We start from the raw sequence: 15,848 nt of genomic DNA, 5'->3' as shown, positions 1-15,848 counted from the left end.
AGACACTGGACAAGTACATCAAATACTTCTGTTCTTTATAAAATTGAAATACAGTTAATTTATTTTTGATTCTGACTAAAATGACCACACTCAAAAACTTAGCAATGTATTAAGGCATCGGTTTTGATATATTTAACATCAGAGTTAATGTTACATTTATAACAGGTATTCTGGCTGATAGTCTCACACATGACCTCTTTTGTCTGTTTCCAGACCTCGTCGAGCCTCGTTCAGTTCCAAAGAAGAAGGAAGGGGAGATGCTGTTCCTGTTCAGGTTTCTAAGAAAGTTCAGAGCCTCAAAAAGAAGATCAAACAGTTTGAGGAACAGTTTGAGAAAGACCATAACTATAAAGTGAGTTTAGGTTTTCACTGCTACTTTAATTAACATGATAATGCATCTATAATGATACATACGTTGACACTGACGTGTTTGTATATATTGTGTTACAGGCCTCATAAGCTAACCAGAAAGCTATAAACTAATTTCTATACAGAAACTGCTTCCATTGTCAACTGCAATGTATATGTAAGAATCTATTTATATACAGTGTACCGCTGCCCTGGGAGAAACAACTAAACCCCGGGATAAGCACGATTAGAAAACTGCTAATGTAAAGCAGTTCAATATGTAAAATCTATCGGGCAACGTGACCAACGCTCGTCCTTTTATTGATTTCCCCACCACCAGTCCCAACTTAGCATTAACAACAAATCATATTACAACACAAAGAAGAAGCAAAAGAATAACACATATATTATCTTACATGAAAAAAAACAAACAAGCAAATACATAACAATCAAACCCCCCTCCTTTCTGGTTTAAACGCGCAATGTTCATAAATCATAGAAACCAGTTCGACCAAACGGAATTACTGTCCTTATTGTGCAGGGCAAAGAGAAACCATACGGGAATACGCCGGCCGTCGAGCCGGTAACAAAAAAGTTCAATCCTACCAGTCCAAGTATTCCAGCGAAATCAAAGGAAGAAAAAAAAAAGGTCCGTCTTCAGAGACGCGTCTCCCTTGTGTCGCTGAGTCTTCAAAAAAAAGAACTTGTTCCAGCAGATATTTTTTCTTGGCGCTACCTCGTCTCTTCTCTTTGCTCCACCACAAGATGTCTCTCTTTCTCCCCTTCTTTTCCGGTTTTTAACCGCCCTGACCGAGTTATGACCTCCCCCTTAAAGGTGTATTTACAGTATTCTTCTTTCCTGAAATGCACACAAAGAGGCAGCAAACTGCCCCTGGAATAAAGCACATGTGGCATCCGCTACAACAGTATAGTCAAATATATTAAATATATTTAATGTTGCTACATTATTCAGATCACTACATTGGCTCCCTATAGTGGCACGTATTAAGTTCAAATCCTTGTTGCTTACTTACAGAGTAGTCACTGGGTCTTGTGAGGCAACACTTGTGAGGCCCTATGCTCTTTCTCAACCACTCGAGTCTGCTGAGGAAAGGTATCTGATGATGCCACCTTTGTGTGGCATCAAACCTCAATCCAGACTCTTCATGTGTAGCTTCTAGCTTGTGGAGCGGGCAGCTCACATCCATCCAAAGGTCAATGTGCTTAAGAAGCATTTGAAGACTCTGGTGAATTTCTGTCTAAGTGCTATTAGCTGTTAGGTTTTTGTAACTGGCTTGTATTTTGTTCTGAGCTCTTCACTTATGATGGTCAGTTTTGTACCTGTGTCCTGTTACGCTTCTTCTTAAACAGTCCCCCAAACCAATGGTTATTCAATTATGTTGACCTCTTTTTTTAAGTCTGTTTGGATAAAACTGTCTGCTAAGCAAGTACTTGTAAATCTTCTTGCCTTGTAGCCTTCACACAGTGATAAGGCAGCTAACCCAAAGGTGTTGAAGTGGATGACAGAGCTCACAAAGTTACGTAAACAAATCAAAGGTAATCATTCTCTTAAGTCATATATTTTCCTAGGTATTTTGTGGTAGCTTTGTTTGGAAGATGCATGGATTACACCTTTTTATGTATAGCAGCAGAACTAGGGATGCTAGTGAATTCTTTAATTTTCTAAGCTGAGTTTAATACTACTTTAAACAATAAAGCATGATCTCTTTATAAAATTAAAGCTAGCGACGTGTTCTAGGTCTTGGTTTGTTAAGTCTACAACCCTTTTAATTTAAATATTTTTTCAAATATTCATCTTTTAAGGCTTGTGGTGTATCACTGTCAAAGTCATTTATTCTGCCTCAGCTTTGTTCAAAGGTTTGCATCTTGTGTATACCACATTGCTGCTCAAATATTCAACATGCTAAGCTGGTTGAGGGTTACATTAATACACGTCTTTGAGATTCTTAATTAACTTTTTAACTGTTCTTTGCAAATTTCATTTTTTTTATTTTTTTTTTGTAAGTAAAAATAGGACATTTATCCCAATCGTGTTATGGTGGGCGGTTAGTGTTTTTTTTTTTTTTTTTCTGGCTGAGCAAGATAAGACTCCAGCAATGCAGCACAAGTTATTGCGATACATTGTTAAGCACTTATGTCCCACTGGGTGTTACCCCAGCCAGGTCTGATGGAGGCTTACGGATTATTGTGATCTCAAAACTTTCTGATACAGAAGAAGAGAATTAATTCCAGTAAATTCTGGGCCATTAACAAAACAATTGCCCCTGCAAGGTGTTTGATGATCACAGTTAGGGTCTTGACCCAGATGCATTTTGGTTAAGTTTTGAGTTAAGTTGCCCTGTGTTTAGCACAAATTATGGAAGTGTATTTTAGTTTCGCACATTATGAGAAAGCAAGGATTGTATTCAGAAATTACATTTATTTTGTCATGGGGCATTTGCACTTTCTGTTAGTACAATTTCACATTGACTTTAGAGGTTTCATTTTAACATATAAGTCAGTTAACATATGCATTAACTTAATGGCACTCTTCTATCAAAAACAAACTTTTGTTTTTCCTAATTCTCATCTAAATATTGGCAATATAACATTTTTATGTTCTTGTTTAGAAAGATATTTTTGGAGTCTTGGCATTATAGCACAGTAATCGTTAGCTAAGATGCATCAAAGTTCCAAAACCCTGTGCTCCATTCCCAGCCTGGTTAGTACTGAAATGGTAATACAAAATAAAAAATACACTGAGTGCAAACAAACTATAATACAATTCATACATTAACTTGTTCTGCTTTTCCTAGAGAGAGTTGTGGTAGCAACTAGCTATGCTGGGCTAACCAGGCCTCTCCATACCCAGCAACTTTCTTCAGTCCCTCCTGAGAAATACTAAAAATCTAGATACTTCCAAGAAAATCCCGAGATGTCATTCCCTCCAGCATGTTGTCACAGATGTTCTCCTAGAACACACCTAATACACCTTCATATTCTAGCTACATGCCCAAACTATCTAAGCTGTCTCCTGTCAATCTAGATTCAGTTTGGAAGCTTGTACCCATGACTTATTCTTTCAGTCTCCACTCTTACATTTGTGGCCATTGATGAGGATGGGGATGTAGACTGGCTGGTAAATAAACAGTGTTGTCTGCAGATTTAGCTCCTCCTTCTTGCTCAACTAATTTGTTGCTTAGTTTCTCAGCCACCTCCTCCTTTGCTCATGAACAACACCCTGAGGTACTGGAACTCATCCTGTTAGGACAGATGCTCGCCCCACCTACAGAGAAGATTCCACACTTTTCCAGAAGGGATCTTTTAATTTCAAATTTGGAGGTGCTTATTCTCATCTTGGCCACATCACATTCAATTGCGAGCCTTTCCAGTGCATACCAGAGATCAGAGACTGATGAGAACATCATCATCTGCAAACATCAGAGCTCTACCCCGTAGTTTTCCAAGCTGAATACCCTTTACATCTTGGCTGCACATTGATAATCTAACCATAAAAAAATAAAAAACTTGAAATGGCCAGGACACAAGATACACTCTCGAGTCTTACTCCACAGATGCAGGGACAGAATGCCACCAGGTATTGTCCCAGAAATTCCAAACAGCTTTGAAATGGACATGAAATCTCTGTGGCCTAGACAGTTGTTGGACAATGTAGCAATTACATTTGGTCCAGCTCAGAACACTAGCAGCAGTACTTTAAACATAAAGTTTTAATGATAGTGTACTACAGTATAAACAGACTATAAAACCTGTTTTTGAGAAGGCATGAACAACTGATATGTGTTAGGAATTCATAAATATTGTTCTGTTTCTCTTTTCCTGGCCAGACACCAAACAGAAGTTATCTAATGGGGAACTTGCACCACAGGCACGCCCCAGGAGCAAGACTTTGCCAAAAAGCTTTGGTTCTACCCTTGATCAAAAGGACCTGGAAGTGTTAACTGAAGAAGATGGGAAAAGTCAGAAACCAACCCGCGAGGCCACTGTGGAGCTCATCCTGTGTAGACTGAAGGACAAACGGGAAGAGGCCAAATGGCCTGAGGATATTAAGGTGAGGACAGAGAATGTTGACAGTTTCCTACAGATCATTAAACAGAATGTTGTTTAAACTGCATGGTCATAAATAAACATTTTAATAACAGGCTTTTATTATTTTATTCTGTTAATTAATTGAGCTATTACACCATTAATAGTAACTTAATCACTCAGTTAAAATGTATTTATTTTCCCTGACTTTCCCTAAACACAGAAAATGACAAAAGAACACCTGTCGTACGAGAAGACGACACTGCAGAAGAACCTACTGTACTATGAGAGTATTCACGGTCGGCCGGTACTGCCTTCTTTCTTCATTTCTGTCAATAGATTTTAAATTCAATTATGTTCAGGAAAGAAAAAAAAATCATGAAATTCCAATAGCTGTGTTTTATCCTTCCAGACTGAATGGCTGCCCATTTTTCAAATATTTAATTTCCGTGTGTCCCAATATGCAGAATGTCTTGTAATTTACAAGTATATGATTGCTCTAAAATCACTGCCACTGATTCCATGTATGTTGCACTCTTTAAGCTTTTAGTTGTATTGTCAGTTAATGTTTCATGCTCAAAAATCATTCATGTACAGTTTGACTGTGAAAATGCCCAACAAACAGTAACCGGCGGTGCTCAAAGGAAATCAAGTATTACAGAAAACAAGTTCAAATAGTGATTAAGAAAGGGAGCTATTTGAGTATTTATCTTTATGTTTGTTTAGCATGTGGATAATTTTAGCAGTGTGGTGGATTAGAAGACTAACGAGAACAGTTTGTTGAAGTAGTTCCCATACATTTACATCCCAGCTTCATATGAGAACTTAGAATAATAAAATGCTATTTTATTTTGGTGGTGGGTTGAATCTAAAATACAGCAGTGTTGTACTAGTATCTTGCTTTTCACATTTTCCTGTTATTTTTTTTGTCAACTAACTATCATTGTGTTTGAATGAAGTAGTCTCTTATGACAGACTTTTTTCTTCTTTCACAGGTTACTAGAGATGAACGACTAATTGTAAAGCCCTTGTATGATAGATATCGTCTTGTGAAACAGATGTTGACCCGTGTCAGTATCACACCCATTATTGTAAGTCACCCTTCCACTTCATTTGTAATTTCTTATATAGACCTGGTGATTATTGTTTTTGGCAAATTTGTGTTTCTTTTTTATTTCATTGTATCCAGGGTTCACCGTCAACCAAGAGACGTGGTCATATGTTGCAGCCAATCATTGAAGGGGAAACTGCTCACTTTTGTGACGAAATCAAGGTAGGATTGAAACCGTGTGGTAAGATGAGTCAGCGAGCATTTTATCACCGTTGTATGACAGTCAGACAGATAGAACTACCTTATGAGTTGTTTACCTTGTCAGAGCAAGAAACACACCTATAACCCATCAAACAAACTTCTTGCCTTAAAAAGGAGTTTGACCGCACTCTTTCCAGACCGCTCAGAAAATGTTTTCCAAAAGATTGAGTGATGTGGTCTGTGTAGTTTTGGACAGAATGGACTCCTCTCACTAGTTCCTTGTTTACCTGCAGTAATGCAAATCCACATTGATTTGAAGTTGAATTGCCTTTAGCTGAAAGTTTACTCTGATCTGTGGTATATAAAAAAGAATTACTTTAGAGGTGTTTAGTGAACTGCAGTTTCTTCATAACAGCACCTTTTTAAATTTCAATGCATTAAATTCTGATAAGTCTTGAAAGTCTGTGCTCTTCAGTGTGGGGTCATCCTCCGTGTGTTTTGTGATTAACTGCAACTTGGAAACTGCAATGGAGAGGCCCGTTCTATCTCACTTGTACAGACTAAACTGACTGTTTTTTATTTTAATAAGAAGTTATTGATTGTAAAATGCACCTATAACTGTCCTCTAAAAGAAAATATATTTCAAGTAGAGCCTTAAATGCGGCAGAATATCACAAAGAATAAAAAAAAAACACAAAAGAATAAAAATTAAGCACAAAACTAGCATTTTGCCTTCAAAAATCATCATCTTCACAAATTTACAAGAAGTATGATAATGCAATGACAAACTAGACTTTTTTCCCACTTGGCAGAGTCATCTGTAATGTAAATCTGACAATCCTACAGTATCCTGGCAAGTGCAAACAATCATATGAACAGTTTATGAAAATCAAGTTCAAAATGTCAGTGTCTTTGAATATTATTTTTTATTTGATTAAAATCAAGAAATCATTCATTCATAGCACACTAGTTTCATAAAGAAGATGTATACAAATTGAAAACATTGCTTAAATAAAAGAAGACCGTTTTTGTGTTAAAGAAATTCATTGCCAACTTTTGACTTGGCACACCAAATTTTCTGGACAGTTGTTATCATTAATCAGTCTAATATCCTGGAGTATCTGCATATATTATCTAAAACAGTTTCTGTCAATTATAATTCTGAGCAAAGTAAAGTTTAAAATGTGGGGATATGTTAGTCTGTTATGTACTTCTTACAAGTGTAAAATGCAACCCTGTTTACTGTTACCTCAGGTAAGACCAGGGCTTGCCAGTCTGTGCCACCGCATGACCACTGTGTTCAGCAGTCCACCTCATTCTTCAAGCCTTTAAGGGCACTGCAGTTTCCTTCACTTTTATTTATGTGTATGATATTTGTGTTGTACCATAATAAGATTGCTTTAAAATATTGTAATGAGTACCATACACAGAGACAGGGCACAGAATTGACAGCACAGCCCTTTTTGTATGTAAGATTATTTGTTGATTTTATTAAAATCAGGCACTTTTGCAGCCTCCAGACTCCTATTTCAGCTTCATTGTTACAGCCGTGGAGAACCAAACTATGACGTGTCTGAGAGTTCCATACAGTTTTGTAACTAATGCTAGTTGCTTCTTGTCCCACTCCACTGCCTTTCATAAGCAGCGACCCCGTCTGGCCACAGCCCCCAGCCCGTCACAGAATCTCCTTTCATTGTTTAAGATCAGTGCGGCTGCAGCGACTGCATCCATCCAAGTTTATATTTTGCCAGTCTTTCTCCTGATAACAGCAGTTTTATTTTGATCTTTTCGGTTACTCAGCTGGAGTTTGGTCTCCGGAGATGTCAGCTGAGCAGTTTCCCTTTCACTCTTAGCACACACTTCACGCTGCTGCAGTGGTAGCTTGTCAGTTAGAGCACTCATTAACATTTGTGTGTATTTGATTCATCACTCTTCAACTTCCACAAGTACATTTTTGGATAATTCATTATTGTAATATCCACCCTTAGAAACTTAAAAATATTATATCGAGCACAGAGTTAAGAAATGGTGCCCCCAACATAAGTTTCCATTTAGCCCTTTGTTACTCCTTTGGATTTATTCAACAATCAGGTGATGCTCAACCTCGGTATTCCTAATTGAAGTTCACCACTGAGATCTTGGTCTGACCTTGGTGACAACTTATACTAAACCAAAGGGTTATTGTGAATGACGGCCTGACATCCAGCACTTTGAAATGTAAACCTAGCTTGTTGGTTTTCAGTGATAGTATTTTTCATATAAACACATGTAGTAAAATGAAATGCATTATTTGCAACAAGAACTTTATGCAGATAGGTGGTCTCCACCTCTTTGACTTTAACAAAACAAGTTTTCAGTTCTTTTTTTACTACTGAGCCAATGTGTCTTTAACCCACTTACTAGACCTGCTCCATGGGTTCAAGTGGTTATGATGTATGACGTCAACTGGTTACCCGGAGCTGCTTTAAATGTGTTACAGCAAAGGCGTGAATGCTTATGGACCAGAGTCATTTTCATTTTAAATTATGAAAGGTCTGTGGCATTTCTCTTTGATAAGAGTTTTTGTCATGTGATGCAATAAAATATGGCACAATTAGAAAGACTAAATAACAAAAATCTTGGGTGCCAACCTTGCATTTTTGCTAGTCATTTAGACAACATCCATCCATCCATTTTCCAACCCGCTGAATCCGAACACAGGGTCACGGGGGTCCGCTGGAACCAATCCCAGCCAACACAGGGCACAAGGCAGGAAACAATCCACCGCAGGACACACACAAACACACCCACACACCAAGCACACACTAGGGCCAATTTAGAATTGCCAATCCACCTAACCTGCATGTCTTTGGACTGTGGGAGGAAACCGGAGCGCCCGGAGGAAACCCACGCAGACACGGGGAGAACATGCAAACTCCACGCAGGGAGGACCCGGGAAGCGAACCCGGGTCTCCTAACTGTGAGGCAGCAGCGCTACCACTGCGCCACCGTGCCGCCTTTAGACAACATCTGTATAAAAATCTTTCATTTTTAAAACTGGTAGGAGGTGACCACTGCATCTAATTAGATCTACCTAACAGCAAGTTGGTCTGCCATCTGCCCATGGAGTAGATCTGAGAGTATAATAAGTATGGCGCACCTTTTGAGACTTACTTTTTATTGACTTGGCACTGTCCACATATACTGTCATAATATGAAATATACACACAGTAAAGATTGAATTGAGCCATTTCAGACCGTGAATAGGTGATTTTGAAGTACATTGCCTCACTTCAGTTTGCAGTATAAAGATGGATTAAAACAATCGTGTGACAGTTACTCATACTGTCCTTTAAAAACTTTTCTACTTGAACATGCCTTTGCTCGGCGTTTATGTAAATTGCATTCAACAATTTTTTTTGTTTTCTCTCCACACCCCCACACTAAACTAGGAGGAAGAAGAGGAAGAGCAAGAGCTTAGTGAAAGTCCATCAATTATGGTGATGCTGGACCCAGCTATTTATCCTGGCTCTTTAAAAGTACAATTAGAAAGCAAGAAGATAGACCAGCCACCAGAACAGCGGTCAGGAAAACTACCTCTTGATTTACATTTGTCCAACACCAGTGAAACATCCATGTAAGTAAACTGACTTGTGACTAAAACTGAAAATATTCATGTAGTACAGTGCACGGAGTGTTTTAGAGCAGATTTTACCCATCTTATAAGAGCATGTGACATGAATATTTGCAGATTGTTTTAATCTTCCATTTTGTATAATTCAGTTTTTTTTCTTACACGGTCTTGTGCAAGCAGTTTGTAAGACAAAATGCAATTCATAAGGGCAGGACTTCACCAAAATATCAATAATTTATCTGTCCACCATATATCTGAACTCTGGCAGAAGATCAAACAGTAGATCAAGAGAACATAAAGGTTTCCCACAGCAATGTTTATTTGATGCACTTGCCTAAAGAAGGCAAGAACAAAGCAAGGCAAGTGCTTGAGTTGGAATTCTTGGGGGAAAAAAAATGTGTTTCGTGACCTTAAGGAAATGTTTTCTAGGCCAGACCTCTTGGAACAGCTATGGAAGGCGAAAGCTGATAAAAAGAAATTAAGGAAAATCATTCGGGAATTTGAGGACAACTTTTATCAGCAGAATGGCAGGTAAGCGCACCTCAGTAATTTGGTAGTGTAAAAGGAGGATGCTGGGATGGCTCTTGGTACTTTTCCTGACCAGGAGGCCATTATTATAGCAGAAGGGCAAAGGAAAACTTCCTCTTGTAGCCTTGTGTGTTCCCCATACACACAGTATGTTCCCACAGGACTAAATGGGAAGTATAGTTTGGTGGGCAACCTTGTTGTTGTTTGGGGGGGGGTACTATGTTTGGAGAGTTGTGTCTGGGGTTTGGGGCTCTGATATGCCCCCCTATAGATCACAGGAGGAAAATATTGAATTTATTTCTTTCTTGTAAAGGGAAAGAATCGTGCAAGATTTAAAATAAGACCAAAATATTGAAAGTGCGTGAGATATTACTAAAGGCAAGGCCTGACCTTTTTGATATGGTAGCTCAGTATAATGTACGAGTCGGCGACCATGTGCTTTGTGCTTACGTTACACCCCTTAACCCAACATTAAAACTCCTTGTCATTGTGAACACACCTACTCATTGTTGTAGCTGCAAAACATAACTCTGAAATTAGAGTGTTGCTACAAGTCACTCTCATAAATTTATTTTAGTAACTCAAAATTAAGTCGTATTGATTGAAAACATACCACAATGTAGAAAAACCCAAATAAATGCAGGTCTTGTACTTCGAGGGAGTCTGCTTGGTGTGCCGTAGTTAGCTGCGTATCTCCTGTTGGAGCCCAACAGCGAACCGAAACAGAATTATTCTGGGCTGTTCCTTCTTAGTGCCCAGTGCTTGCTGGGACAAGTAGGTTTGAAAAGGACAATAATATTTACAAATAATACTCTGAAAACTAATGGCAATTTTAAAAAGAATACTAAATCAATTAATTAAAATTGAATAAAAAGTTTATCACTCCAGGTCCTGATTAGTGTTATAACTTTTTAATATTCCTTGTCACCAGGTAGGACACTATGTGACGACTGTTGTTGTCTCTTTCTGTTTTACTAGGAATGTACAAAAAGAAGATCGCATTCCAATGATGGAAGAGTACAAGGAGTACAAAAGGATCAAAGCCAAACTACGACTACTAGAAGTCCTGATCAGTAAGCAGGATTCTTCGAAATCCATTTAAACTCACAAAGTTCAACTCCTGGACAATCCCAAGTGCCTCTGTGCACGTTTTTCTTTTTAAGTTCTGGACATCGCCAAACTGGCACCCCATGCCATCTTTATCTTGGGGGGAAAAATCCAGGATGTTGAGTCCTAGCATTTAGACAAGTCTGCTGGTGTGTAGTGTTTGAGTTTTTTGTTTTTTTTAAATAAATTTTCACTTTCACTCATTTAGACACGATGACCGATCAATCGGAAAACTTTTTTTTTTTTTTTTTTTGCAACCCGTCATGTAAGTGTCCGAGTCTTTAAGGATCTCTTTTGCTATTCTTTTGATTTTCATTTTTTAACATATTTAAAGATGCAGAATTTTCAAGTTCAAGCTGTAAAACATTTTATTAGGACTGATAAGATTTTGAATCTTGACTGGCATGGCCTTTATTGTTTCTGGAAAGCAAAGGCACTTGGAACTACTGTTGACATTTACTGCTTGTATTATAAACTCATTTTTATACATATAAATGTATTATATGCGCACAAGACGGAAAGTATGAAGAAAAAAGATTCTAGGCCATTTCAAATTGGTGATGTAAAAATGGTCAGGATTTTAAAAAGCTTGGCTAACCATACTTGCATTTTTAACGTAGTTCATTTTAGTTTGCTTTGTGAAAAGCTCAAACAGTTTGCACAATTTTTGTTTTTTAAGAAGTGTCGCAGTGTGGGACGCAGATTGGGAAATCTGAACGCAATTCATTTTCAAGATGACTGACGGAAACTTGACTTTTTTCTCAATGTTAATTTCCAGCTTTTTAAATATGTGTACCTTTTTAAAGTTGTAGTTATTGTTAAACTTTGACATTTTTCGAGGAGAGTGAAGGGTTAAAAGGTTAACGTTGTTTATGTGGACTTGACAGAATATCTTTTTGTGACACGTGATTGTGGAGCGGCTCACCTTGGAGTGAGGACTCAGTTTCAAGGTTTTAAATGTAGTCCAGGGGTACAGGCCCGTTTGTCTTCTGCCAAGTCCTGTGAGCAGAGATGTACCTCACCCAGACAACCCCGGACTCTGGTGGAAAGGCACTAGAAGAGATTTACATCCAAGCTGAAAAGGCGAGAGTTGTGACATCTAACACGCATGAACATCTCTACACCAAGTTTTCACCTTTTTTTTTTTTTTTTTTTTTTGGCCTGGAAAGTTGAGCATTTCCTAGCGTACTAGGCACGTGACATATAAGCTTTAGATGCTATTATTGTTCTAAAAGAATTCTATGAATGTAACAAAATTAAAGAAATCATCCTTGGATGCCTGGCAGTGGTAGTGAAGTCATCTCCATCCAGTGTTACTGGGATAGATCTGAGAAAAAAGGAGAGGGAGAGGCCGAGCCCGCTAGTCTTTGTTAGAATACTTTGCAGAAGGTAGAAAGTGAAGATTGCACACTTCTGGCTTGTCTTTTCCTGACCTCCTGCCATTAGAATACTTGATTTATTCTTTTTATTTCCTTTGCCAAGTCCTGATTATAAATGTGCTGGACTTATAATTTGCGTGAGGTGTAGGTATTGGCAATTCTGTCTTGAAATGCTCTGAAAGCAGATAACTTGGAAAAGATGAGAGAAAGCCGATCTTCTTCAGGCCAAGCTGCCGACTGTTTTGAAAGTTCTTTATTTCGCCTTACGCAATTTATTGTATTAGGAATTTGTTCGTTTTCACATAGCCCTTGGGGTTGGTGTTGGAACACAAGACGTCCGTGTGCTCTGGAGAGTTTAATTCATTCCAGCTCACCGTGGCAAACAAATCCTGAATTGTGATTTCTGGACCCAGAAATGCAGAGCACAGGAGGCTGAAGAAACTTGTAGAATGAGGGTACTAGAGACCACCTTTGAAGTACATTTAGAGTTAGAAACTCCCCAGATGGTTACTGTGTTTTATTTCCTTAACGCTAGTCTGTCAGTGACTTCTCTGAGCATTTCATTTCTAATCTGCCACAGCGTTTGCAAACACTTAAAACCAAATCATGTCAGCTCAAAGCTTTTGGTGCCCCTTCTAAAACAGGACAGGAGCTGCTTATTCTACAGCGTGCTTTCTTACTCAGCTGCTTGGCCACCTAAACGAAATCTTTGAACAATGTCTAATTTATGAACTGTGTTCATCTTTATTTCTGTTCCTTGAATCTGAACGTGATGCTGAAGTGGAGCAGTTTGTTTTACGTCTCTTGTCACGTTCCTGGTGCTCTTTTATCTTCCTTTGTGAACAGACCTGCATGCACTTAATGTGGTCACAGAATGCTGTGCTGCATTGGCCTTTTGTTTTTTATTTTTTTCTGGATGCATGTGTATTGATGTGCATTTAAAAAATTAAAGCAAGATAAGCTGCACAGTATGTGAAGCCAAACGGGCAAAATAGAAGGAATAAATAGGAATGCCAGTTACAAACACACACACATATCTGCAGCTATGAATCTGTACATGAGAAATCCCACTGTCATTTACTGGTAGAATATTAACATCACGTGTTCCTCATAATCCATAACAGAAGCAGAACATGGACAAAAAATGAATGTGACAATGTAAATGTGCTCATTCAAGAAGATGCTGTTTTAACACTAACACAACCCCACAGATGAGGCCTTTGCAGTTCAACTCGCATGCCTGATGCTGAGACACCCTGGTTAGGTGAGTTGGCGCTGCACTGGCCTGGCAACCTGTCCAGAGCAGTTTCCTGCTTTGTGCCCAGAGCTGCCAGGACAGGCGCTGGAAACCCTCAACACTTGATTTGAGACCATTATGGAGGAATTGGGCTCCAGATGACATTGAGACTTTGCAGATACAAATCATGTGGTTCTGTTGTTGACAAAAGCTCCCTAAAATGTCCAAAACAAACGTCCCTCCTACCACTTGGTACTCTTAACTGTCCTGTCCTGACTTTGGCAGTGAGCTTTTGAGACGTCTTGTCCATGACAGCACTTTTCTTATCACTTCTGTATTAAGAACAGGCTTCTTCACAGACCCGGCTTCTCTTGAAATGCACACACAAGCACTTTTTTGTCTTCTTTTTTTAAATGTAATGTGGAGACTTTGTATGAGTGGCATGATGGGAGAAGCTGGCAAGAAACAGTGCAAGAGATGTCTCAATGTGCCAGCTGGGTTTGTATGTAGGGTACCTACTTTAAAAGTCAGTCATATTCTCCTTTTCCCCACAAAACAGCAGCTTGTTGTATTGAGCACCACGAGTGTTTTATATTATTGCTTCTACCAGCCAAGCACCCCCCCAATGCCAAAACTGCTGGCTACCAACTGTGACTAGAAACACTGCAACCTAATAGACTGCATGGGTATGGGCGACTTTAAAGTGTGCCACCTGTTGTACAGCTCCTAGTAGAGCTCCTTATAAGAGTGTTGTTGTAAGTGTATTGCTGCAGCATGGACATACGGTTTAATGACATTTACAGTTTTGCTTTTCCTGATTATACTTTTCAAATTGTTCTTTCACAATAAATGACAAAAAACATCAATCACTCTTGAGTTTTGTTATTAACGAGATGTTGTTTTGGGCGTTGCATTTTCCAACAATTATGTTCAGCTACACTGGTCAACAAGCATTTTGCTACTGGGATTCTTTCACCTGTTCTTTAACAAACTTCACTTGCTGACTGCAAATCTGAAAACCGTTTTCGTCCAGCAGCACGTCCCATTTTTTAGTTATGCTGTTCCAGGTCTTGGACAACTAGGGTGACTGGACAGTAAAGATGGATAACCATTTTGATAAATACCAGTAATTCTACACACTACTAACAGCATGTACCTTATCATGATTAATTTTATTTAAAAAAATGATTCATTTTTAATTAGTGGAAAAAATATTTGTTACTGATTACCAAGTCTTATATGACTCTTAAGCATAACAACACAACTCCGACTTGACGCTGCAGTAGGTAGCCGGTTTTACTGTTTCCTTAACATAACATTGCATTTCAGGACATTTTGTTCATTAGATTCACCATTACATTGAAAATTTTGTCAAGACAATGGACAGAAATGGCAATGCATTTAAGAAATAAATTTGGTCTCAAAAAAAGTGAAGCCAAAACTAAGGAAGGTGTTTGTGTTGGTCCTGATATCCATGAACTGGTACTTGTTGATGAGTTCAAAAGGGAACTGAAGCCAACTGAATCAGCAGCATGGGAAGCATTCGTGCAGGTTGTCCAGAATTTGCTTGGCAGTCACAGAGCAGAGAGTTATGCTGAGCTTGTGGAGAACCTGCTGGTATCGTGTTCTGGTTTGTTTTCAGAATAAACACATCAAAACAGTTTTGGTGGGACAGAGTTCAAACTCCAGATATCGTGTTGATATATTGATATTCAAAAGTGTCACAATGTCAATGATGTGCATCTCAAAAACCTGACGTGCTAGCTTAATTCCAATTTCACATACGAAATCAGTGTAAAAAACTTAATAAAGAGTTGGTCGGACGTTCCCAGTAGCAAACAAAAAATATTTTTTGTAGACCTGTCCCATTAGAAAACAATGTTTTATTTTCCAAATATTAAAAACAAAGTAGCTGTTCTGTTAGTTATCGCATGTACAGTGGAACCTCATGCTCGCAGTCCAAAGCACTCGTATATCAAAGTGAATTTCCCCATAAGAAATAATGGAAACTGAGATGATTCGTTCCACAACCCAAAACTATTCATATAAAAATGATTAATACAAAATATAAACTAAAAATACATAAAACAAATTAACCTGCACTTTACCTTTGAAAAGAATCATGGCTGGTGTGAGTGAGTTTCTAAACTCTTGTTGGATTCCACCCAATGGGACGACACGCAGAAGAGCGTCCCGAAGCAATCGCAGTCTCCCAGCGCTGTAGCAGTTCGCCGTAAAAGCAAATCCAAAAAGATCGCGGACATGCTGTAAGTGCCTGCCGTCGGGGTGATACAAGGAACATTATAAAGGCGCAGGGCACAGTCCTAGTTGGCCACC

The 15,848-nt window shown here is 38.6% G+C and overlaps 1 protein-coding gene across 7 annotated transcripts in view; it reads left to right on the top strand.

Moving 5' to 3' along the window:
- fam13b (family with sequence similarity 13 member B) overlaps positions 1-14,377 on the top strand; it is a 128,937-nt gene extending 114,560 nt beyond the window's left edge. For all 7 annotated transcript variants that reach the window (XM_028812962.2, XM_028812963.2, XM_028812965.2 and 4 more), the window contains 9 exons: positions 214-352; positions 1,824-1,905; positions 4,197-4,420; positions 4,619-4,702; positions 5,391-5,486; positions 5,585-5,668; positions 9,079-9,263; positions 9,690-9,791; positions 10,767-14,377. In XM_028812962.2, the coding sequence (XP_028668795.1) occupies positions 214-352; positions 1,824-1,905; positions 4,197-4,420; positions 4,619-4,702; positions 5,391-5,486; positions 5,585-5,668; positions 9,079-9,263; positions 9,690-9,791; positions 10,767-10,890 (1,120 nt within the window). In that variant the 3' untranslated portion in view covers positions 10,891-14,377. The remainder of the gene's footprint in view (positions 1-213; positions 353-1,823; positions 1,906-4,196; positions 4,421-4,618; positions 4,703-5,390; positions 5,487-5,584; positions 5,669-9,078; positions 9,264-9,689; positions 9,792-10,766) is intronic.
- Positions 14,378-15,848: the final 1,471 nt, after the last annotated feature.

The sequence above is a fragment of the Erpetoichthys calabaricus genome, chromosome 11 (assembly GCF_900747795.2).
Source record: "Erpetoichthys calabaricus chromosome 11, fErpCal1.3, whole genome shotgun sequence".
NCBI lineage: Eukaryota > Metazoa > Chordata > Cladistia > Polypteriformes > Polypteridae > Erpetoichthys > Erpetoichthys calabaricus.
The sequence above is the reverse complement of the archived record's forward strand: the minus strand, read 5'-3'. Positions and strand labels throughout refer to the sequence as shown.